Here is a 23,991-nt window from a genome sequence, read left to right on the forward strand (position 1 = left end):
AAAATCAACTCTAATAGTGATAAGTTAGGTAGCACACACTGAATCCCAAATTGTTGCTCAGATAAGGTGTTCTCAAACGATTTTACCGCCCTGTAGGATTTTATCGACGTGTAGACCGAACATACTTGAATGTGTGACCTTCAAGATGGCATGAAGGTCACTGAGCTATTTTGAAGGCTGTATCTTCCGAAGCGATCAGTTTTGTGAGACATTACCGTTTGTCCATTGATAAATGTAGCATTTCTTTTGGGTTTGTAATTGAAGCAATCCTTGCTTCTTTTAAGGAATGTAGCTTTGAAATCTTCCATTCAGTGTTCCATTACAGCCAGGCAAGTTGGCCCGGTTAGAATCCTAATTCGACCGCCACATTTCTTTCTGTCTGCAATCTACTCAAGACCTCTTATCTACTCAATTTAATACTGGTGGTGAAATATATCGGTGGCCACATGTATTATGTAGTGCGGGGAACACAAAATTATGCCGCAGGGTTGACTAAATTATATAGCACGAACAGCAAAATGATGCTGCACAATGCAGCACATTGTTTGGTAGTATTAATTTATTATGTAATTTTTACACATGGTAATATTGTCTTGGCAAATATTTCACCTAAAAAATACAAGTTTAACAACCAAATACAGAAATAAGCAACTGAAAGGCGATCGTTTAACCTTTGCGAAGGGCCTTCTACTTTACACTGACACACGTTGCCACGTTTTTAGTATCTCTTGCTCTATTTGAGCTAGAAACTGATTTTTCAATTGTTGAAATCTGCACATTATGCAGCAGATGATTGTGGCAAATCCATCATTCTAAGTAGAAAACCATGTCCACAGAATCTCATAATTCCAATGTCCCTGAATATCACCATGTACTCTTCCATGTAGAATATGTAGGACCTCAGACAAATGTTGAGGCGGCACGCAGACCTCTGCAGCCAGTCCTTGGTACTAAGGCAATTTGAATGCGACTTTGGAGATGATGTAGCCCATGGAGAAGGGTAGAGTCCTGCCAGAGGACGTAATAACGTTTAGCAGCTGGCGGGGCCATTTTCAAGCAAGTGAAGTGGGTATAACCAAGACTGAGTGAATACATTTGTTTTACTATGATATATAGATGAATATACACATGCTGATGCTAAAGACATTTTATTCATGTTTTATGGTTTCAGAACCCAACCTTTCTTTTTTCAATTTTTTTTTCTCAGGTCAGAAGTGCAACGTGGATATTAATGAATGTGACCGGAGCCCGTGCAAGAACAGGGGTACATGCACCAATCTTCGTGGAAGCTACACCTGTGCATGCCGCCCGGGCTTTAGTGGCACTGACTGCGAGACTGACATCAATGATTGTGCACCTAGTGAGTACTGTGGTGTGAAAGGCAGCATCTGTGCTGCTTAAGCCTTTATTTCATTTGAGATGTGTATATATAGTGCTCACCAGTCCTTAAAAAGCTCCATATATCTGCATCGTTTTTTTTCTTCTTTTGTTGAGAGCACATGACTAATTGCTAGTACCAACAATAGCAACTTGATTAGCCACTAACCTCCGGTTCAGGAGTAGCGTGTTTCAACGACTCGTGAGGGGTAGTAAGTGCGATATAAATACAATTGCAATCTGTGGAGGTGGCAGATACATTGTTGAATAAATGACCTATAAGTCACAGGCCCTTGCAGATTTGAAGCACTCATCGGCTACCTTACAACTTATTTTTCATTGTTGCTCACCATGCTTCAGTGTACTTCTAGGTGCTCTGTTAATTTTTGTTCTCCTTCTACAGATCCGTGTTTGAATGGGGGAACATGCCAAGACAGCATTAGTACCTTCTCTTGCACCTGCATGCCTGGCTTCACCGGCCCGCGCTGTGCTACAGAGATCAACGAGTGCCTGAGCAGCCCTTGCCGCAACGGAGGCTCCTGCACGGACTATGTCAACAGCTACACCTGTACATGCCTGCCAGGCTATGCCGGCATTCACTGTGAAAAGAACATCCAGGACTGCACAGCCAGGTGAGGTGGAATTGTGGGCTGGCACGCAGTTTAAGAAGAACCTTAAGTTGGTGATTAATTGCTTGCTATATAGATGTGATTGCCAGGTGAATTAACAGCTGGCTTCTTCCCCTCCCCCTATTCCCAAAGAGCTCATGAACAGACTTGCCAAACTCGTGTATGTTCTCTTGGGATCATTGTAGTGAAGCAGTTTGTGTAAATTTGGATATGCTCTGTTAAAATAGACTTAACATATTCTCCAATGTCACCCAAGGATTGTGTTAACCCTCTGATTTACCAGATCTGTACACCAGTGTCCGTTTAGTATTGAATTGCAGAAACAAGTGTAAGCAAGTGTAAGCATGGCCATAATCAGCCCCAAGGATGCATAAGCTTTTGCAAATTCTGCACTGGTTTTAGCTGAAAGGGATCTGCAAAACCGGGGTTTGCAGATATTGTGCGTGCTAGTGCTGTAAACCATGCCTTTCGCTGGAGGCCTGTCCGCATGCTTCTTGTGTGGGATGGCTTATTTTCATACTGTCAGTGGTGTTAACTTGTTTGCAGAGATGCATAACCTCTAAAATGATAGAATGAAGTGCCACACTAAGGGTTCCCCAAAGTCCCTAGCTCAGGGATATCATTCTATTCATTTGTTTGGGTTTCCTCATTCTGATAGTACTGGGGACTCTTCTCAGCACCTGGTGCTCCAAAATAGCTTCCTTTAAAGGCAGATACTGGTCCTTTTTATACTCTTCACAAGTATGATCCATAAACACTTGTTTGTGTTTCTGGCCCTTGCCTTTCCCCGCACTACATTATTTAGCAGGGATATCAAGTTTAATTCTTTGAATCAATATCAGTTTCTGAGTTCAATTTAAATCAAGTCTTTACACTACTTTTTTGTGTGGATGGAGTGGCCTTAAATGACCAACGCTGGACATGCCTGCACTAAAGGTTCTCTAAGTCTATGCCCGCAACCTCCCCAAAATCTTTTTTCCCTAGCTCATAGTGTCTTCACCATACAGGGTTGGACTGTGGGAAACAAAATTGGCCTGGATAACCAAACTAAAAGTGGCCAATTGGCAACCTAGATAGCCCCAAAAGTGTCCCAGTTTTAAACTTGTAAAGACACTCTGTATGGGTATTTTGCACGGTATGGGAGACTGCATGCATTTGTGCTTGCTGCTGGCCATACCTTCGCTAATATCGGTGAACTAGGCAGTAAATAACGGCCCACCAGGCAAAAAAACAGGCCCACAAGCTACTAAAAGACCGACCCTCATACTGACCCATCAGACCAGCCCATCGGGCACTGCATGATTGCCCTACAGGCCAGTCCAACTCTGTTACCGTACCAAGAACTCCACCTAGACCTAACCAAATGGATATATTCAAGAAGTGAAAGGTTCTTTGGCCAATAGTTGATATACACAACCAAGTTAATTATCTGTAACTTTGCATCTCCAGCATTCAAACCTTTTTATAGATTTGCATGTTCTGAAAATCATGCTGACAGTGGGAAATAATCAACAATAAGCGTGCTGATATGAACATAGAAGAAGGAAAGTATTGCATGTCAGTTTGCAGCTTGAGGTGCTGTAAATTCACATGCTTTGCACTCCCCTGCCAGGTACTATTGGGAGCTGATGTTACATAGTGGTTTTCTTTAAAGTAGATGCCTCCGTTTCATTGGGACTTGTGCTCCCTTCCCTGAAATCCTCAATGCACCACAACCGACTCAATTTCACATTGTTTTCCCATACAAGTGGGAGTAAGTTAAGTACAGTAAGGAGAAACAGGGCAGTCAATATATACTGTGCATACTAGAATAACATAAAACTATATTTAAAAGGTAATTTATGTTGAAATATCATACCTCCTGTTTTCATCCGGCAAGGTTAGGTATGAATTTACAGCACTCCAAGCTGCAAACTGATTGTTGTAGGTAAGTAATGTTTTCTGTTTGAAGTCTGTGCTCCTCTAGATCACTCACTTCGCATAGACTAAAGAGCAGTTTCCTTATGCCTAAAGAGGTGTGGCCTTTGGGCTGCAGTGGCAACGCTAGGAACAGAGTTTTTAAGGGCAGTTTGCCAGACTTGGACTTCTTGGTGGGTATGAATGTCCCAGTGGCCGGCTGCAAACAGATTGTTACAGGTAGGTAACATTTACCTTTATTTGTAAATCAAAGACCTGAAGATTTACTTAGTCTGCAGACTAATTTGGAGAAGAGTTTAAGCACTAATGTACTAATTGTAGAAGACAGATATTTTAGAAAGGAAATCATATTCTTCATTCCATACATTAATTTTACTGATAAGCAGGGAAAGCATTAATGACAAGCAAACGGGTTCTATAACTGCTTGATGAGCAACTAAAGCTCTCAAGAGGTAAGTTTTCCTTCAGCATGTTTATCATGCCAATTTGAAATTCAACCCATAAACTCAGTAAGCACCACTTTGTAAGTGCTGACATGAGGAGACGTTCACAAGTAAGGTACGCAGGCCTTATCCAGGTTCCCACCCTCACATCAAACGTATGTTGGTCACCTCACTCATAAGCACTGTTTTTCCAGTCCTGGCTTTTCATGTGACAGCCTAATGAACTCTGGCTGTTACTGCCCAAGCCTCCTGTGAACTAGTTTGACTTGCACATCTCATGGCAATGATTTATAGGTTAAAATACCAGAACTGAACACACAGTGCCCATCATATGGAAGGTGATGGCCAACCTGGCCTTCTACTCGCAACAATTACAGGTGAAAACAAGATCTAAAGATAGATGTGGTGGTGTTGACATTTTATAGGCTGTTCAGCCACTCCTGGGTTGACTCCATTAACCTGAAACGTGTTTAACTACTAGAGAGCAGATTTTGGACCACTTAAGAAATTATAATCTTGGAAGCTTCAGAAGTATTGGTACTGTTAATTCACTGTTTCCTGTCCGGGTTATCTTGTGAAGCTACTAAGTAACTCAGACCGGGAGGCCTTCCTGTTGAAGCTACTACTTGTAGATAACCATTGGTTCAAGGCATGTGTGGCTGTAGATGCACATGCTTTGCATACTCCTGCCATCCAGTGTTGGGTCCAGATATGTGGAAGTTGTTTTTCTTCAAAGAAGTCTTTTGAGTCATGAGGTAAGGTGACTCCTCCTCTTGGTGATGATGCGCATGGGCATCAACTTCATTGTTTGCTTGCTTTCTTTCTGGTTACTGACTTTGTTTCTCTGGTGTCAACCAACATTATGGCCCTGCATATCCGTGATGGAATGAGAAAATGGGCATAATGGGGATGAGGTGCTCCTTAGCCCTGTGATTGCAAACAGAAAGGGGAAGACTGTAGCATGCTTGTTCCAACGCTTCTATTTCCGCCCTGCAGCTCGTGCTTCAATGGTGGAACTTGCACAGACAGCGTCAACGCCTACATCTGCACCTGCCGCCCAGGCTTCACAGGCTTAAACTGTCAGCACGAGATTGACGAGTGCGAGTCACAGCCTTGTCTGCACGGAGGGGTGTGCATAGACGGAGTGGAGTCATTCCGTTGTACCTGCCAAGAGGGTTATACAGGCAGCCAGTGCCAGGTATTGCACCACTTAAACTGCTTTCTTTTAAATGTGCCATTTAACTCGTTAAAGAAACCCAGTTATGTTTTGATGGGTAAGTTGATCACATCAGCAGAGTTGTGTGGCAGGTACAGGAAAACATGCTTTAAATATGGCATCATGTCCCATTGATTTATAGCACCGTGCTGGCAGGAAAGACATCACTTCATATACTGCCCCCACACCCCCTTTTGAGAGGCACAGCATCAGTCATCATGCCGCTTTGATTAGACTGCTGAGATGTGAGGTTATCTTTCCTATTCTATGACCCTGCCAGGAATTAAAACCTTCTCTTCTATTCTACCTCCCTGCTGCGGGGCACATCTTAATCTCCAATTTCACTTCTACTACCCTGCCTTCAGATAGGGCAATGCTTTACTATCCGTTCCTGCAACTCTTAAGTTGGGAGGCCTTGCATTCACTCTCGCTCCAACTTTCTACCCAACCTTCGACCTGAAAGGTGCTGTTACTACCTGCTCTATTAAACCTCCAAGCTGAGATCACTTCTAATCCAGGTCTCTCTCCCCCAGGTCAATTTCTGTTCCAGCCTTAGCATCAACACCTCCACACCCCCTTGCCCCCATTATACCTCGACTTTACATCTGTACCTCGTGATGCAAGGTGTTCCCTTCTTGACAATTGTTTGTCACGACTAAGAGTCGCGTGATCACATTGTTTTACCTCAGCCTCCCGAGCTGAACAAGTGGTTATATTCAATTAGGGACCCCGTTTTGCAGTCCTGAACTCATTAACCTTTCAGTGCATTATGAATATGCTGCTTCCATTCACCTTGGTTGAATCAATTGGACTCCATATACAGATTACAATCGTTTGCAGAAGCAAAGACTGAACTGGAATAAGGTGATGTGTAGACATCTGAAAAACCAATCCTTTCTGATTGTCCCTCATTGCTGCCATACTGTAGTATCTTCAGATCTTCCTCACCACGTTAATACCTAAATGGTCAGAAAAGAATGCGGATTGCTCTTGAGCGTAGAGTATCATTTTTGCTTGTGTGCATAGTTTGTGGGTGGCATTGCAGTGGAATAGATCACATTGATTTTGTGAGTCTTTGGTAAATATTGCTGGTTCTGAGCAGATGCTTCTGATTACATGTAACCTATTTTCTCTTCCTACTTCCAGAACTACTTGGACTGGTGCAGCAGATCTCCCTGTCAAAACGGGGGTCGCTGCAGGCAAACTGGGGCTTCCTTCAAGTGTGAATGTCCTGGGGGATGGACCGGTCCATACTGCGACATCCCCAGTGTTTCCTGCATGGTGGCAGCTAGCAGGAGAGGTGAGGCACTAAAAGTGGCTTGACCTGTGCATCTGCACACGTGAAATAAACTGAATGTAATAGCACTAAATAACAAGAACTTTGAACCACAACTGTTTACAGAAGGAATAGTGGGAGGGTGTTGTGTGGGTTGCGGGAGCTGGGGAAGAACACTTCTAAAGGAAGTGAATAAGGTGGAGGGGTCTTTCAGAGACATTGTCGCTGGAATAGAGCGAAGGACCTGGTGTGTCTACTCTGATTGAAACCTAGCTCACAGTTGGTTATTGGCCATTAATGGAAAATAGCACCAGGAGACATAATTCATATTAACTTGAATTCCGCAAACCACACAGCATGAGGGTTTATTGCTTGTTTTGTCCTCCGATAGTTGACATGTTTTCATTTAAAATACTGACTCTTTTGAAGCACCAAGTCTTATGATGAGTGCTGTGGTTAGGTTCAGAAGTCCTGATGGCTTCTGTGTAATTTTGGTTTTGGTTTGGATGGTGGAGAAGCCGTCTCAGAAGTTAGTGCGATTGTTTGGTGCTCAGTACTTTGAGTGTTGCTCATAATATCCTTCTCCCTGTGCTGTAGGGGTGAGCATGGAAAATCTGTGTGAACACGGAGGCTCATGCATCAATGCTGGGAGCACGCACCAGTGCATCTGCATGGGAGGTTACACGGGCAGCTACTGCGAGACCGAGGTGGACCAGTGCCAGCCAAATCAGTGTCATAATGGAGCCAAATGTCACAGCTATGTAGGAGGCTACGTATGTGAGGTGAGACGGACAGTCTAGTCCAAGAGCTTACGCCGATCATTGTAAATTGCTAACACAGAAAAAACATGCTTTGTTTACATTTATAGAGTGCTGTTAGAGTTGATTTAGAGACTAGTTCTTTTGATGGAGCTAGAACACACATGACATCCCCTATATCAAAGTTAAACAGACGACATGCAATTATATAACTCCAATCACATCTGGAACTCTTCTACATTTGCAACAAAATGTTATATTTTAAACCCAGTGCTTTTTAGTCTTTTGCCTTAATGTACTGCTTTCCAAGCTCTCTTGTGTGGCTACCAAAAAGGCCAGACTTGTTCCAGCAGAGAGCATTTTATGCTTCTTTTTTCTTGAATTTTTTTCCTACCCCACAGATGATCACTTTTCTATAGGCCGGATGACTTTTTTTTTTTTTTTTAAACTTACCCTCCTTTGAAATGGAGAAAGGCAGCTTTAAAATGATGTGCTCTCTTCCCAGAGGGGGCATCCCAGAATGCAGTACAGCAGCTGGGTTCGGATACTATATATGTTTTGTTGATCTGTTCACTTTTCTTCTTAGTATTCATGATCTTGGGTTCACTCAAGAACTCCTGTCTGACTGCTGGGGGTTCAAAATGTAAGATTTTACATGCCATGCATTATTACATAATTGCTGTTTAACAAATAGGATTTCAATCCAAAAAGACATCTGTATATGGTGGTGTATTTGTAAAGTTTTGGCCTGTCTCCTATTTTTCTTCAGGTGTGTGCTGTGATTCTGGGCTATTGAGTACCACCTCTGGCACCATCAATGGCACCATCAATCTCATTCAGTCAGATTTTTGGCTGAAGCCTGCCTTTTCTGTACACCTGCAGTTTGAGTTAAACTAGTTTAACCTTCTTTCTGCAGTGTTTTTTGTGAAATGCCTGCTCCTTGAAGCTTTAATTATCCCCTCGGGCAAAACTCAGTGCAAGCCTGACTGCCATATTACCTTTTCCCTTCACTTTTTTTTTTTTACTGCCACTTCATTTCTAGCTGCAATTTAATTTATTAGATTGTGAGTTTTCACTGGTTCTTTGGACAGCAATATGCTGATCTTTTAGGGGTTCTTTTACCTGATGGCTGATTTTGTGAAATATAATAGCTGGTTTTGTATTTCACCTTACAATTTCCTTTAATTTTCACATTGTGCAACAGAGGTCCAATAATGGGACATCTTCAGAGGCTATTTCTTTTTCTCCAGCTCATTGAGTGGTTTCTCAGGGCTAAAGAGTAATGCTATACCCTGCATAAACTATCTCCGAATATTCAATGTGTAATGGTCCATTGCATTAATACGAGGATGCCCTGTACTGCCACATGCAGGGGCAATCATTTTCATAATATAATTGGTCATCCTTCCATACTATAGTCTGGCTGATTTCTTTAAATCATTATCGCTTTTTCTAATAAAAAAGATAAATACTCATCTGCCGCTTCTAAAAACTGAACACATCATTGTACCGTACATAAAGAATCAGTGAAAGGTATTCGCTGAATGTGCCACAACTATTTCTGTTACATACACTGTGTTATCAACTGTTACCCTCTTCACCCTCCATGCTTAAAATCAAGGAACCCATCAAGATGTAAGCACATTAAAGGCACTAGACTTCATTGTGTTTTTCTGATGTACAGCAGGTCCTCGTGTGAGCTCCCTCTGCGACAGTTATCCTGTCCAGCTTGCCTGCAGTCCACCACCCTCTTCTTCCTGTCTATCTGCTGCCACCTGTGCCTCCTCTGCTAGTTTCTTGCTCAGTTTTTCCCTTTTCTGCTTGTTTTCCCTCTGTTTTTCCTTTTTCTACTCCTTTTTCTGCCCTCAGTTTTGCCTATTCTGCTCTTTTTTTAGGTCTCGCCTGAGCCAGCTCATGTGTTGCTCTGCGAGACATTTAGTAAGTGGCTTTCAAAAGTGCTACCACACACTTTTGCTGGCCTAGCGCTTGCACGCACGCAGCCGCCAGCTTTCAGCGCCCGATCTGGCGCCATCTGGCAAGCGCCTCGCTCAGCCCCTCCCCACCACAAAGCGTGTCTCGCGTCGCATCTGCTTCTGCCCACCTTGTTCGTTTCAATCCCTTCGCATTCACCAGTGCATCTTTACTACCACTTTTCCCCATTTGTTCTCTCAATGGTGCACAATGCCGTGATATCCTCAGTGAAACATTAGGAGTCGTAATGATTTGAGATGTACTCTCGGAGATTCGTCCCACCCCCTTTTTAGTTGCTCCAAATCATCTCACCAGTCAGTCTGTGATGAACTCGTTGGGACTCTGCTCGGTGCCTTTCTCTTGCTCATGGATACGTTCTGATGCCGCAATAACCACCGATGAGGCAAAATGTGTCTATCCTAGGCTAAACAAAGGGGTAAATGTAAATAGGGTTAAAGATGCAGTCAGTGTTGGGAGGGTGCACAAAGCTGTGACGCGTTACATCTTTACTTCACCAAGCGGGACGTAATGCTTGGTAGCTGTACTTTAGGTTCACGTGAGAGTCCAATCTCCTCTGATCTGACTAGATAGCTGACCTGCAGCGCGACAGCGTCACCTGTTGGATCGTGACGTGTGCTACATCGCCAATCCACATACAAAAGATTCGCTAATCACCAGAGAAAAACAAGCATTGGCATAGCTTTTTTCCCGCTTTTTGTTAGGAGATTAGCAAATCTTTTGTATGTGGATTGGCGATGTAGCACACGTCACGATCCAACAGGTCACGCTGTCGCGCTGCAGGTCAGCTATCTAGTCAGATCAGAGAAGATTTGACGCTCACGTGAACCTAAAGTACAGCTACCAAGCATTACGTCCCGCTTGGTGAAGTAAAGATGTAACGCGTCACAGCTTTGTTAGGAGTCTGTTCAGGACTGTAGTATTCTTTGTGGGCTTTTTCAGTATTTGTTTAACCAGGGCTTGTCTCCAGAATTCTTGGAATATAACTGTGTCAAGGAAAACTTTACTTGTACTCCATAAGATGGAGGCAAAAGATTCCTGGTCTGCAGTGCTTTAAATGGAACAAGCATTGGCATAGCCAATAGGTCTCTCCTTTGGGACCTTATAAGTGTTTAGCCATGCAATAGTTGATATTGTTACACCAATGATAGTGTGCTGCATAACTAAATACTTAAAAGGTCCCAAAAGTGAGACCGATTGGCTATGCCAATGCTTGTCTGCTCTGTTTTGCCTTTTTCCTCTAATTTTTTTTACCCTGTTTTGCCTTTTCCGCAGTTTTTTCTGCCCTCTGTTTTGGGTTTTTCTGCTTGTTTCTATCCTCTTCCTGCCGTTTCCTTCCTCATACTGTTTTCCTCCTCCCACCACCCAGTGCCCCACCCGCCAACAGGTCCTACTTAATGTTGGCCGCAGTACACCCCATTAAGCAGGTCCTCATTCCGGCTCCCCCTGCGACAGTTCTCCAGTCCAGCTTGCTCACAGTCCGCTAACCTCTGCTGCATGTCTACCTGCTGTACCAAAGGGGATGATGGATGGAGCGTTTGAGCAAATCAAACACTCACCCCCAGTCAACTGATCTGGGTTTAGCCCATCATTCTTTAGCTCACCCCACCACCCCTGTTCAGACATAGCCATATGCAAATCAGTCTGACCCTGTGCCTCGTGGGAACAGTCCAGCCCGAAGCCCGAACTTCCAAGTCATGTCTTCCCTGGACCGGAAAGAAGCATCCTGGGACCGGTTTCTGGCTAATCAGCCGTTATCAGCCAGGCTAGCTTGAATCCAGTGGCAAAGCGAGCAAGGGACCCACTTTTGGGCATACCCTGCCAACTTAGGGCGAACAAAGGCTGGATGGAGCGTTTCAGCAAATCAAACTCTCACCCCCAGTCAACTGATCTGGGTTTAGTCCATCATCATTATTTAGCTCACTCCACCAACCCAGTTCAGATATAGCCATATGCAAATCAGTCTGACCCTGTGCCTCATGGGAACAGTCAAGCCTGAACTGCCAAGCCATGTCTTCCCTGTACCGAAACCGGTCCCAGGATGCTTGTTTCTGGTCCAGGGTCCAGGTTCAGGTCAGACTGATTTGCATATTGCCATGTCTGAACTGGGGTGGTGGAGTGAGCTAAAGAATGATGATGGATTAAACCTAGATCAGTTGACTGGGGGTGAGTGTTTGATTTGCTCAAACGCTCAGTTCATCATTCCCTTTGGTATCACATGTCTACCTGCTGCCCTCTTTGTGCCTCCTCTGCTCATTTCTTGCTCTGTTTTGCCTTTTCTGCTCTGTTTTGCCCCCTCCTGTTCTTTTTAGCCTTTTCTGCTCGTTTTTCTGTCCTCTGTTGTGCCTTTTCTGCTAGTTTCGTCCCTTTTCCCGCCATTTCCTCAAGAGTGGGCTTTTCAACTGAGACCCCGCACCCAGATAACCCCAAGGGTGACAGTGCTGTGCTTTACAAATGCTGATTGATTGATTAGTGGACCATTGGCAACAGTATACATCACTATTGTAGACATTCAGAGCTTGCAACTTTAATTGTGGGAGCCAACTCCCGTCCCTGCTACATGTAGATTCGTGTTCACTGTGTTTATAAACTGGTTGGCAACAAGGTAACTTTATTTTGTTTATTTAACATATAGTAAGTAGACTTTAGTAAGTTGTTCTATAAGAATCTGCCATTTTGGGAATTAGGATTATGCTGGTGTCCTTCGTAATCGAATTGTTACTGCCTGGGTCCTTGGCTGAACTAGATGGCTTGGCATTGTCCTTATTTCTAGCTTTGGTGTGGGTGTTGATGAGGTTGGGACTATTTTTTCTGCTTCAGACTAAAATGTTCATATATACTTCCTTGTTTTACCAGTGCCCACCAGGGTTTGAGGGCAAGAACTGTGAATATGACATTGATGAATGCCAGTCCCATCCTTGCCAGAATGGAGGCACCTGTGTTGACTTGATTGGGCGTTATATGTGTTCCTGCCCACCAGGAACTCTGGGTAAGAATACGTTTCTCTGACAGCAATAATGTTTTGTTAAAGCCACATGGCAAAATACTTATGCCTTTTCTTTTACCATGTTTTATTGTAGTGATTTGCAAGTCTGCAGCACATTATTGTGCCCAGCGTGGCCACTGTCTTTTTTTGTAGGTGGAACAAGCCACTTGCTTCTAAGAATGAATTTACAATTCAAACTGGGTGGCTAACTATATTGGAAAAATGGCAAATAGCCTAGTTGCATGAATTGTGAAATGAAGTAGCAAGTATATACATGTGTTCTCACATTTTACTCGGTGAGCATGGCATTCTATATTGTCTGAACTGGAAGAAGGGAGGTTTGAACTGGAAGAAGGGAGGTTTACCTAATTGAGATGGGAGATTGATGTGAAACTGTTTTCCCCAATAAAATTATCAGGCACAACCCCCTCTTATAGATTAAGCTTGCCTCAAATATCTTTGTGGCTCTCAGAACCTTTTTGCTCATAGCATGTATTGCCGTAAATTAGCATGCTTTGCATAGTCCTGCCACCTAGTTTTAGTTGCTTTTCTTCGAAAAAGCTTCAAGTTATGAGATTGTGTGACTCCTCCCTTACTTTTACAATGTGCATGGACACAGACTCCACCCGTAGATTGCTTTTTTCCATGTGTTTCAGAAGTGTTCTGTAATGTTTCTCAGGGCCTTTCTCAGGAATAGCTGGACGCAATCCTCAACACCGAGGTAGGAGGATAATCTTTCTAGTCCTGTCATAAACAGAGAATGGTTGAAATCCACCAGAGAAGAATCTCTGAATCGATGCCTCCATCAAGTAGTCCTTCCTTCCGACATCACAACTTTAAAAATGTGGGCGAATACAGCTTGATGGGCGAATACAGCTTGATGGATTGCATGCTATTCTATTTTTGCCCACAGTGCAACACTATCCTTGGACTGATCTTTATGACATCTGCAACCTTTACTTCTCCTACCTTGTGTGAGTCCTCTTCAGATGTTTTCATAGAACAATACTCCCTCGACGCCGAGGCAAAGGATGGAGGGTCCTTGGGATTCCCAACACCAAGGCCACAAAATGTCTTCCAGTGCCCCCAAAGGGGAGGAGATAGGAGTGCCTTTGCTGTAGATGCTGATGGAGTTTTAAACAAAGCCCACTCCCAGGGTGGCAGTCAGCACTACCCCGGCACTCTGCGCGTTCCCGAAGTACCACACCAAAACGCTTTAGTGCTAAGGCAGAGCACTGCTCCCAAGGGAGTCTGGCATCCAGCCCTAACAGGTCAAAACCCTCCACGTATGGTGCACCGTTGTCCTCTGGCTCTGGATAACACCAGCCTTGGAGCCGAGCAGACCACAGAGGAAGAGAGCTAACCACCACCTTGCCTCCTCACCTATGAAGGCACAGGTAGGATCCGCATTCGGGCCGAAGTTGTTGCCAAAAAAATAGAGGCCAATGACTAGACCTTTGATGCAGAGATCAGACTTTCCGAGGCACCCATTCTCAAAAGGCTATTGGAGGAACTGGATGCAAGACCGGAAATAATTTTCATAAGTTGTGACAGGAAGATTTCTGCAAATCCTGAGGGGAAATCTCCAGCACATTGCTGCTGATATCCAAAAACGGAAGCCTCATTTTCAGGGAAGAAATCTCTACCTTCACCTAGGCACCACCCTCCACAACATCCTTTACAATCTCTAGAAAGATCATTCCACTCTTATTCTGATACCTGCAGCTTTTATGAGGAGGGAGACCTATACGACAATCCTGTGGTGGCAGGAGTGGGGGGTGATGACCCATGGAAAGGCTGTCAACCAACCAGATGTTCAAGACCTTGATCCTTAGCCCTTTAAGCCCACACCCACACTCCCGTCCCCACCACCCCATGATGAAACCACTACGTATCCTGCAGTGATGCAGGGGGCTGTTTGTCGCCATAAGGTGGAAGTGTATACTATACAAAAAAAGGGTGACTTCATAGTGGAAATCGTTTCAGATTGAGACCAAAGTCCAGTTTCTACTAGTGCTCAAATGGATGTTCAAAACTGTTCCTGACAATTTTAAGGACCCAATTAGGGCAAAAGTAGTTACATCTACGGTAGAGAGGAAATTAAAGTTGTCTCCCATTGCCCCTCTATACATTAGGAAGTGGGCTTCCACCCAGGCAACTGGGAATGTCTTTCTGGATGATCAAAGTAAGAGTCTTGGTGCTGCGGAGAAGAGGGTTGTGGTAGGGGCAACTGCTCGTGGTGAATAGCCCACTCAGTAGGCTTACTGTCAAACTATGACTCGTATAACTAGGAATAAATTGAGGCCTTCATACAACACCTTTCAGAGGCCTGTATAAAGAGGGGGGAAGAACTGGTTGCAAAGGGAAAACTATCTCTATTTCAACCATCAGGTGCACTCTGGTTGCACCCTAGACTGCATTCCGTAGTGTCAAAGCTTTTGTCCTCCTGCACTGGTTTGCATGGCTTCACATTTCAGGTTTTACGTCAACGGTGCAGCAACATCTTCTTGACGTCCCCTTGATGGGATGAGCTATTAGAGAAGTTCAAAAGACAGCAAGATTGCTAAGTCCATGAACACATGGTCTGCTTAAAAGGGATGCTTTCTTAGGCACCAGGCAAGAGGGGGCATTCAGTCAGCACCACCAGCCCTGGCATATTTGTTCTAATGACAGGAGCAGGCTTTCCACATTCCTACATACAAACCAGGGTTACTCAAGGGGAGGATGTGGGGGGAACGATGGTAAAGACAGAGGAAGAGGTGGCTCTGTCAAGAGCCCTTGCCCCCAAATACTGACTCTCCCTGATCATGTGACACCGGTCTGTGGGTTGAAATGTAATTTCCACCACTGCTGAATGGAAACCACATCAGATAGGTACTGCCTTGAGTTTCATACCACCTCACCCAGCATACTACCTCAATGCCACTACCTCCATCATACCATCTAACCCCTCTTGCCAGTAGAGGTCGCAGCTGTGCAACTAGTACCCATACATAAGCAAGGAGAAGGAGTCTTCGAACTATACCTCTTCATTCCAGAGAAGGACTTGCGTCGCCCCATACTAGATTTGAGACCAATCGATTAATACATTCTGTTTCAATAAGATATCTCTGCAGTATGTCCTCCCATTTTTTTGATAGGAGGGGACTTCATCTCAATGAATCTTACTCCCATCAACCCTGCTCCTCACAAATACATTTGATTTGTGGTAAGTGGACAACATTTTCAGTGTGTTTGGATCACCGCAGCACCAAGTGCTTTCACTAAAGTGTTTTGGAAGTGGTGACTGCTCATCTTCACTCCTCATAAGTTTATGAAGGACGTTTTTGAAAAGCTTTTTTTAGGTAACAGTACATGAGTAATTGAAAACTGGAGCAAGTAGCTGTGTGATATTTTTCGTCTGTATTTCGAGCAAGGGTATCATGCACTTTTAAAAAGGTATTACGAGGAAATAATTGTGTTGGTGGGGACTATTGTCTAAGAATGTATTTGGCAGTATGAATTTCTTCTTCACCACTCCTCCTTCATGTGGTATGTGAACATTGTGCTTGTAAGTATAAGATGTATTTTGTTGTACAATTATATAATGAGCCCTGAACCTGAAATAAATTTGATTCGAGTTTCACTATTGCAAGTGGCAATGGAAGGCCTCTTCAGGGTATTGACACCCTGTGCAAACTCGGACTTGTTTGCTCTGTGATTCACCATGGTTTGTATGCTGATGTGATTGCTGCAGTTGCTGTTTATAAAAAATAATTCACCATTCATTTTCACCTGTGCACGTAATATGCAGGCACCTTAAAGATAGTTCAGAACACCCACTTGTGGCTAAAAAATATTTTTCTCGCTGCAGGAGTCCTCTGTGAAATCAATGAAGATGACTGCGCCCCCAGCAGCCGCACCCCAAAATGCCTCAACAATGGCACCTGTGTGGACAAGGTTGGTGGTTACCGTTGCAATTGTCCACCTGGATACACTGGCGAGCGGTGCGAAGGGGACATCAACGAGTGTCTTTCAAACCCCTGCCATCCCCAGAATATGTTGGATTGCATTCAACTCTCCAATGACTATCAGTGTGTTTGCAAGCAGGGATATGCAGGTGAGCAACACAAAACTACATCCGGGTTTCCAGTGTCTAATGTGCAAGGTCAAAAGGAGCAGATTTTAAAGCTGAGACTTCTGTGGTGAAGTGATGTCTGAATGACCGGTTTGCATTGAGACACAAGGATCTCTTTATGGAGAGGGAAGTGAGTTTTTGTTGTGAAATTGAAAAGCTGATCATGATGTTTGAATTCATGTTGATGGTTTTGGACATCTTTGGAAGGTACCCGAGTTGATGCAAAGATGTAGAGGGCTTCCAGGCGTAGGAATTGAGAGTTTAGGAACATATAGATAGTTGAAAGGTGTGGGTGTTACTTTGATAAGAGAAGGACAAAAGGTTAACCTGTTTGTTTGGAATTATCTGCATAAATGCTCTTGCACCCTTGCTCCTACGTGTGTTTAGGCGAATAGTGTTAAAGCCACAGATCGTTTTATGCTCTTGCAACATTCTTGCCCTCAGGAGAACAGCCAGAAAGACTTTGCCACAACTATAGCAGAAATCCAAACCCATAGGTAGCCAGGCCTTCCTCCTGTGGATCTTTCTCTGCCTGATGATGTCCATCTAGTTATTCAGGTTTCACTCTTTTGCTGTGGCAACGTGCAGGGGGACTCCTAAGAACAGATCAGAATGGGGACTCCTACACTTTCTAGAGATTTTGTTATGGTAAACGGAACATACACTTTTATTTCCAAGTGCTCCAGAATTTATTCAAGCACTTAATTAACCAAAACATTTATTCCTTTAACCCATTCGGTGCTGATGACGGCCCCCAGCTGTCATGCATCACGGTGCTAGTGTGCTGATGACGGCTGGGGGCCGTCATGAACCCGCCCACTCATTAAAAGAGCCGCACAGGTGCAGAATCGCGGCCGCACCTAAGGGGTTAAATGTTATGAACTTTCCTGCGGATATCTTCCAATTCCTCCCCCCCCCCCCCCCCCCCCCCTCCCAACAGACACACACTCCAAAGACACACTTGTTCATATTTTGTAAAGCTGCTTTCTTTTAAAAGCCCTTGTCTGGTGGTATTTAATGGGTGGGATGTTCTACCATACATCTATAAAGCACTGGTATTTATGATAAGAATGAATCTGTTATAGATTCACATGCTTTACATAATCCTTTTCAATTACTCTGAACTCATCCTGCCCCCTCCCAATAATACAGTCATGGGGCATAGATGCCAGTGACCTTAGTTCCCAGGCCTGTCCGTTTTTTTTTTACTTAAGTTATTATGCAGATTCTTCTACTTCAAAGACACAAAGTATCCCCTCTGGAACCAATATGGCTCCTTTGGAAACGGCGAAAGATGGGGAAACGTCTGTCGCGAGATGGCAGCACACCCAAAATGTGGGTGGGAAGGGAAAGAAACACTTTTCTGTATACAACCCTCACTCACTCTAATCGTGGCATGCTTCATCATCGAGGTCACCCCAACTCCTAAAGGTCGGGGTGGGCTTCACCATATTCCAGGGAGCACTTATGAAGATTGGGTGTATGGGACGAAATTTTAAAGATAACTTTCCTCACCCACTCCAAAAGTTTCCTTTAGTAGAGGGGTGGGGGGGAAGTTTACAAATGTATAAAGGGCTAAAAGGATGTAATGTTCCTATGACCCTAAATCACCAACATGTTTCAGCCCTGTCCTATCTGCCTGTGCAAGGTCCTGGGCTTTAGTCAGGGTGGGTAGCGAAAAAGTCCCTCCCCCGAAGACGTGATTGACGTGGCATGCAATTTTCATGTGAGAAAATTAAAGAAAGGCATATACTTGCCTCAGCATTATTAGGGAATTACCCAATTTCAAAGGGGGCACCAGCTCCCACGGGGGCATGAGAGGGAGGCCTTGTAGTCGCACTTTCGTCAAAGGTTCCATACCTACACCAAACCTAGTATCAGCACAGCTTCCCTGCTTGCAGTGTCCCATCCCATTAATAAAGGAAACTTTTGGAGTGGGTGAGGCAGGAGCAAAAGAAATGGTTAAGATTTGATAAACGTGCCCCTTTAAGGACTTGTCCAGAGTGGAAAACCATGAAACAGTAGGAACAAACTGCTTTCTAGATACTGATGTCCATCTGTTCTTGTTTCCGTTCTACAGGTCGACGATGCCAGAGTGCTGTGAACACGTGTGAATCTCAACCCTGCCAGAATGGAGGCATCTGCCAGGTGACTGTGAACATGCCACTAGGTTACACCTGTCGGTGCCCACCGGTACGTGAAATATTGTGAATGGGGCGATGGCATACAAGGGTGCTGCCACTAAAAAGTGCATTATCCATAACACTAGTTGGGTGTTTGTGCACCTCTGTATCATACACTTTTTCCTGGCTTGATTGTTCAAATACGTAAACTTTTTTTTTTTTTTAAATAGTCCATTTCAACAAAAATACAACTTCCAAGCACAACTGCTTTTTTTGTAATGAACCCACTTTAAAAGAAAATAAACAAGGAAAATGCTGGAGACTAAAAGTCTTGATCGTTTAGTTATCCATGGTTTATCCATTATTTTGTCCACGGTATTGAGGTATTAGACTGACACTTTAAGGAAGCCAAGCTACCGCAGAGTCCTCAAGTGTAATTCCATCTCTGATTGCCCCCGTTAGTTTTTCCAGTCTGTGAAGATTATCTGAACTGCATGCCTTGCCTTCTTATCTGTTTCAGTATTAAGCATCTGTTTTTGGAGCATATGGCTTCCTTACATCTTTTGACCTTTTTGAAAAGAGAAGTTGCTTTTAACTTCTTTCCCAAAATTGCTTTTTCTCATCTGTTTTCCTAATCCGCATGGCAGCTCTCTGACAAGTGCACAGGCCCAGACAAAGCGACCAGTTTGCATAATCTGCCTGCATTGCAGCCAGACAGTGGATGAGAACGTAGCTTCCAAAAAATACCTTTAGTGGCTAGCAAACCAAGAGATGGTCTAAGTATATTGAGGCTCCAGAGTTGCATCCTGTAGTAGCACCAGGAAGTAATAGTCCAGTATCAAGTACACTGCTAAAATGCCCCCTACCCTGGAGTAACTAAGCTAAATGTGAAAGTAGGGGCTGATTTTAAGCTTATTTGCTACTGAAGAATCCGTCACCATCAAGCATTTGTCTTGAAGACCGAAATCTCTGAACTGATGCCATGGGCATGCCGTGCTCCAGTACAGTTGCAGCCATTATGTGTCCTTGGTCGATTGCTCCTCATTTCTTGTTTACACACACACACACACACACACACACACACACCTACACACACCTTACACAAAATTCCTCCCACATGTCCGGCACCGGCCACGCAGTTTCACCATCTTTGTAAACTATGAAGCTATTGCATAGAATTTGGCTTTTGCACACCGACTCACTCTGTGTACAACCTGTGCCTGTCTCCGGAGCACAGAGAACAGGAGTGCAACGCGTGCCAGGCTTTCCGCTCCAAGAAGACACTTCGCAACCGTCGGGCTCGATGTTGCGACATACAGAGCCAACACACAGGCTCCATTCCAGACATCTTCGGGCAACAATCGGACGAAGAGGCCCGGGATGCCGTGGAGGAGCAGGAACCGACCTCCATTTCAGAGTACCAGGATGAAGACTTCCCGCATGGACAACGCACTGCGAGTACAGATCCTCCCTCGTCCCAAGATCCACCTCCACGCAGAAAGAAGGCCCTGGTCCAACCTGTACCCTCTGGCTCCGGTCAGCCTGAGACCCCGCTTCTGACGCCCTGCCTTCTGGCTTGGCACCGAAGCCTACCAGCTCCAGAAAGCCTTACTCCAAATTCGGCTTCGAAGTCCTGCTCTGACCCACACCATTCGGCACCGACCCACACTTCGGATCCGAAGACACTAATGCCTAAGACACCGGCGCCGAAACAGTCAGACGTGCTGAATTTCCCAAAAAAGCACCTTTTTGACGCTCCGATCGACAAGTCGGACCTGAAACAGAAGGTGTTGTACATTCATCCAAAGACTGTATACATTACCGCCAAAGTGACTTTAAAAAGATAGACTGAGACTGAAGAGGAATATCACATTCCTATGAAGTGTTGGAACTAACCCTTCCTCTCCTCCTCTTCCATCACCCCCTTCTCCTCATTTTCATTCTTTACCAATTTCACCTGAGCATTCATTACCACATAGACCTGACAACCAGGATGAAGGGGCTGGCAGTGGGGATGAGGATAAAGATAATCAGCCAGTACCTACAGACCCATTGGACGACTACAACACTAATTTGCCCACAGGCAGTGATCCTGACTTGTAAGTCTAAACTTACAAGGGTACACTAGCAGACCTCGCCACGGACGACAGTATAGGTTACATTGAATTGCTGAGTAGAGCTGCCAAATACCATCGGGTGCAGCTGCACAAAGAATCCCTCAACGAGGATTTCCTCTTTGAAACCCTTAGCAGCACACAAAATTCAGCACACACTACCCATGCTCAAAGGGATGATCAGGCATGTAGACATCTTTAATGAGCCTGTCAGGGCTCATAATCTTACCCCTAGAGTTCATAAGAAATACAAGCCAGCACCATCTGACCCAATGTATGAGGGGACAATTACTATTGGAGCCCCTGGTTGTGTCCAACGCACAGAAAAGAGCCAACTCCCAAACTACAGGAGATGCTCCACCCTCAGATAAAGAATCTAAGCTTATTGATGCTTCTGGGAAAAGGGTGGCCTCTCAGGCAGCAAACTTCTGGTGCATCTCTAACACTCAGGCATTGCTAGCATGATACGACTGTGCGCACTGGGACTAGATGGAGCAGTTGATCCAATTTCTGCCCCAAGAACATAGATCTAAAGCGCAAGACTTAGTGCGGGAGGGACAACTTATTTCAAACGTTCAATCAGGTGCTCCCTAGATGCTGCAGACACTGATGCTAGAGCTGTAAAAACCAGCAGCCTTTTAAGGAGGCAAGCCTGGCTCCGCATATCTGGATTCAAACCTGAGGTTCAGACCTCCATATTAAACACACCCTTTGACAAGGAACACCTCTTTGGCCCAGTGGTAGATTCTTCACTGGAAAAGATAAAGAAAAACACTGAAGCGGCCAAATCCATGGTAGCCCTTCAGTCAACACAACCTGAGGTTCCTTTCAGCACTCTTTTTACAGCGGAGGCTCCAAGAATACCTCCTTGGAGACCACCTCCCCCTACAAGGGCAATAACAAACTTCTGTCTCTAAGGGTTACTTCCGGGGAATTACAGAGGCAACAATGGCAAAGGCAGGGGTAGTGGTTCAAACACACGCTCCTCCCCCTCCAATACAAAACAGTGACTTGCCTACACTTCCCCCCCGAACACTCAACACCTGTCGGGGGAAGACTTTCAGATTTCCTACCAATCTGGCAGTCAATAGCAGATAAGTGGTACTACAAATTATCTTTTCTGGTTACTGCCTGGAGTTTACCAACACTCCTCCAAACATTCCCCCAAAGGCCCACAAACTCTCACCAGATCACCTACACTTCCTCAAACAAGAGGTACAGTCTCATTTTGAAAGTGGCTATGGAGGCCATACCACCACAACACCACGGGTTGGGCGTGTACTCCTTTTACTCCCTAATACCCCAAAAAATGGTTCTCTCAGACCAATATTAGATCTCAGAGAACTGAGTCTTTACATACAGTCAGAATCGTTCCACATGGTAACACTTTAACAAGTACTACCTCGTCTGCAAAAGTGTGACTTTCTATCTCGTCTAGACCTAAAGAAAGCCTATTTCCATATTCCAATCCACCCCGCTCATTGCAAATTCTTCAGGTTTGTGTTAGTGGCTCAACACTACCAGTACTCATGTTCTGAGTCACCACTGCCCCTGGAGTCTTCACAAAGTGTCTGGCGGTTGTAGCTGCTCACCTGAGAAGACAAAGCATGCATGTCTTCCCATACTTGGACGACTGGCTCATCAAATCCAGCACGTACCAGCAATGCGTCCAGCACACTTTCAGGACAATTCAGTTACTACATCAACTAGGGTTCACAGTCAATGTGCTAAAAATCATATCTCCAGCCAGCCAATACTCAGAACTACCTAGGAGCCACTTTAGATACTCAAAAGGCTCTGGCGTTTCCCAGCGCAGTCAGAATTAGCAAGATTCAGGCTTTAGTTCTCCAGTTTCAACCCAATCAATCGCTTCCAGTTCGGGTTTAAATGCAACTGCTGGGAATGATGGCCTCTTGCATCAGGATCGTACCCCATGCCAGGCTGCACATGTGTCCACTTCAAGAATGCTTAGCCAGTCAGTGGAACTAGTCACAGGGTCTATTAACCAATCTAGTGTTGGTAAGCAGTCGTACTCATCGCTCTCTGAAGTGGTGGAACACACAAAATGTATCAAAAGGACGTCCCTTCATTGACCCGGTTCCACAGACAGTACTAACAGCGGACGCGTCCTCCACTAGCTGGGGAGCTCATCTTCGTCAACACACAGTGCAAGGCCTGTGGAGCCAACAGAAAAAGTTGCTTCACATCAATCATTTAGAGTTGCTTGCAATCTTTCTAGCTCTCAGGTGTTTCAGACTCACCTGGAGGGCAAAGCAGTCTTGGTTCGTACTGACAACTTGACAGCTATGTATTACATACAACAACAGGGGGGGGAGCACACTCTCTCCACCTGTCCCACCTAGCCCAAGACATCTGGAGGTGGGCCATTCACCACAAACTTTCTCCTAGTGGAACACCTCCCAGGAGTGAAAAACCAGATTGCAGACCTCCTCAGCAGGCAGAGGCAAACACAAATGGGAGCTTCCCTCAAGTTCTCGTCCCATACTTGCATGCTTGGGGAGTGCCTCATATAGATCTGTTCACCACACACCAAAATGCAAAATGCCAAAGCTTCGCCTCCAGGTACCCACATCCGCAATCCAAAGGCAATGCACTATGGATTAACTGGTCCAGGATATTTGCCTATGCTTTTCCACTTCTCCCACTCATTCCATTAGTGGTTCAGAAGCTCAGGCAAACATGTCTCATACTAATCCTAGTAGCTCCCACATGAGCACGTCAACCTTTGTTTGCAACCCTGTTGAAGCGGTCTCTGGTCCTGCATCCAAAGCTGCATTTAACCTCCAGTCTCCTCACACAGAGCCATGGAGAAATCTTACACCCAGATCCCAAGCAACTGAACCTCACGATCTGGCTCCTGAAGTCAGAGTTTGGTTATTTAAACCTTCCACCAGACTGTATGACTATCATTGGGGAGGCTAGAAGATCTACCACAAGAGCCTGTTACGCAGCTAAGTGAAATCGTTTTGTTGTTTATTGCAATGACAATCATACCAACCCTCTTGATGCTTCCATACAAAACATA

General features: G+C 44.7%; 1 protein-coding gene across 1 annotated transcript in view; it reads left to right on the top strand.

Annotated features, from left to right (window-relative positions):
* The window catches only part of NOTCH3 (notch receptor 3), a 201,063-nt gene that overhangs the window by 154,778 nt on the left and 22,294 nt on the right, over window positions 1-23,991 (top strand). Inside the window, exons 17-24 of the mRNA XM_086927998.1 lie at window positions 1,208-1,360; window positions 1,781-2,009; window positions 5,363-5,564; window positions 6,729-6,882; window positions 7,456-7,640; window positions 12,462-12,594; window positions 16,445-16,690; window positions 18,789-18,901. Of these exons, the coding sequence (XP_086784124.1) occupies window positions 1,208-1,360; window positions 1,781-2,009; window positions 5,363-5,564; window positions 6,729-6,882; window positions 7,456-7,640; window positions 12,462-12,594; window positions 16,445-16,690; window positions 18,789-18,901 (1,415 nt within the window). The remainder of the gene's footprint in view (window positions 1-1,207; window positions 1,361-1,780; window positions 2,010-5,362; window positions 5,565-6,728; window positions 6,883-7,455; window positions 7,641-12,461; window positions 12,595-16,444; window positions 16,691-18,788; window positions 18,902-23,991) is intronic.

Source organism: Lissotriton vulgaris, chromosome 1_1 (assembly GCF_964263255.1).
Source record: "Lissotriton vulgaris chromosome 1_1, aLisVul1.2, whole genome shotgun sequence".
In the NCBI taxonomy this organism is placed as follows: Eukaryota; Metazoa; Chordata; class Amphibia; order Caudata; family Salamandridae; genus Lissotriton; species Lissotriton vulgaris.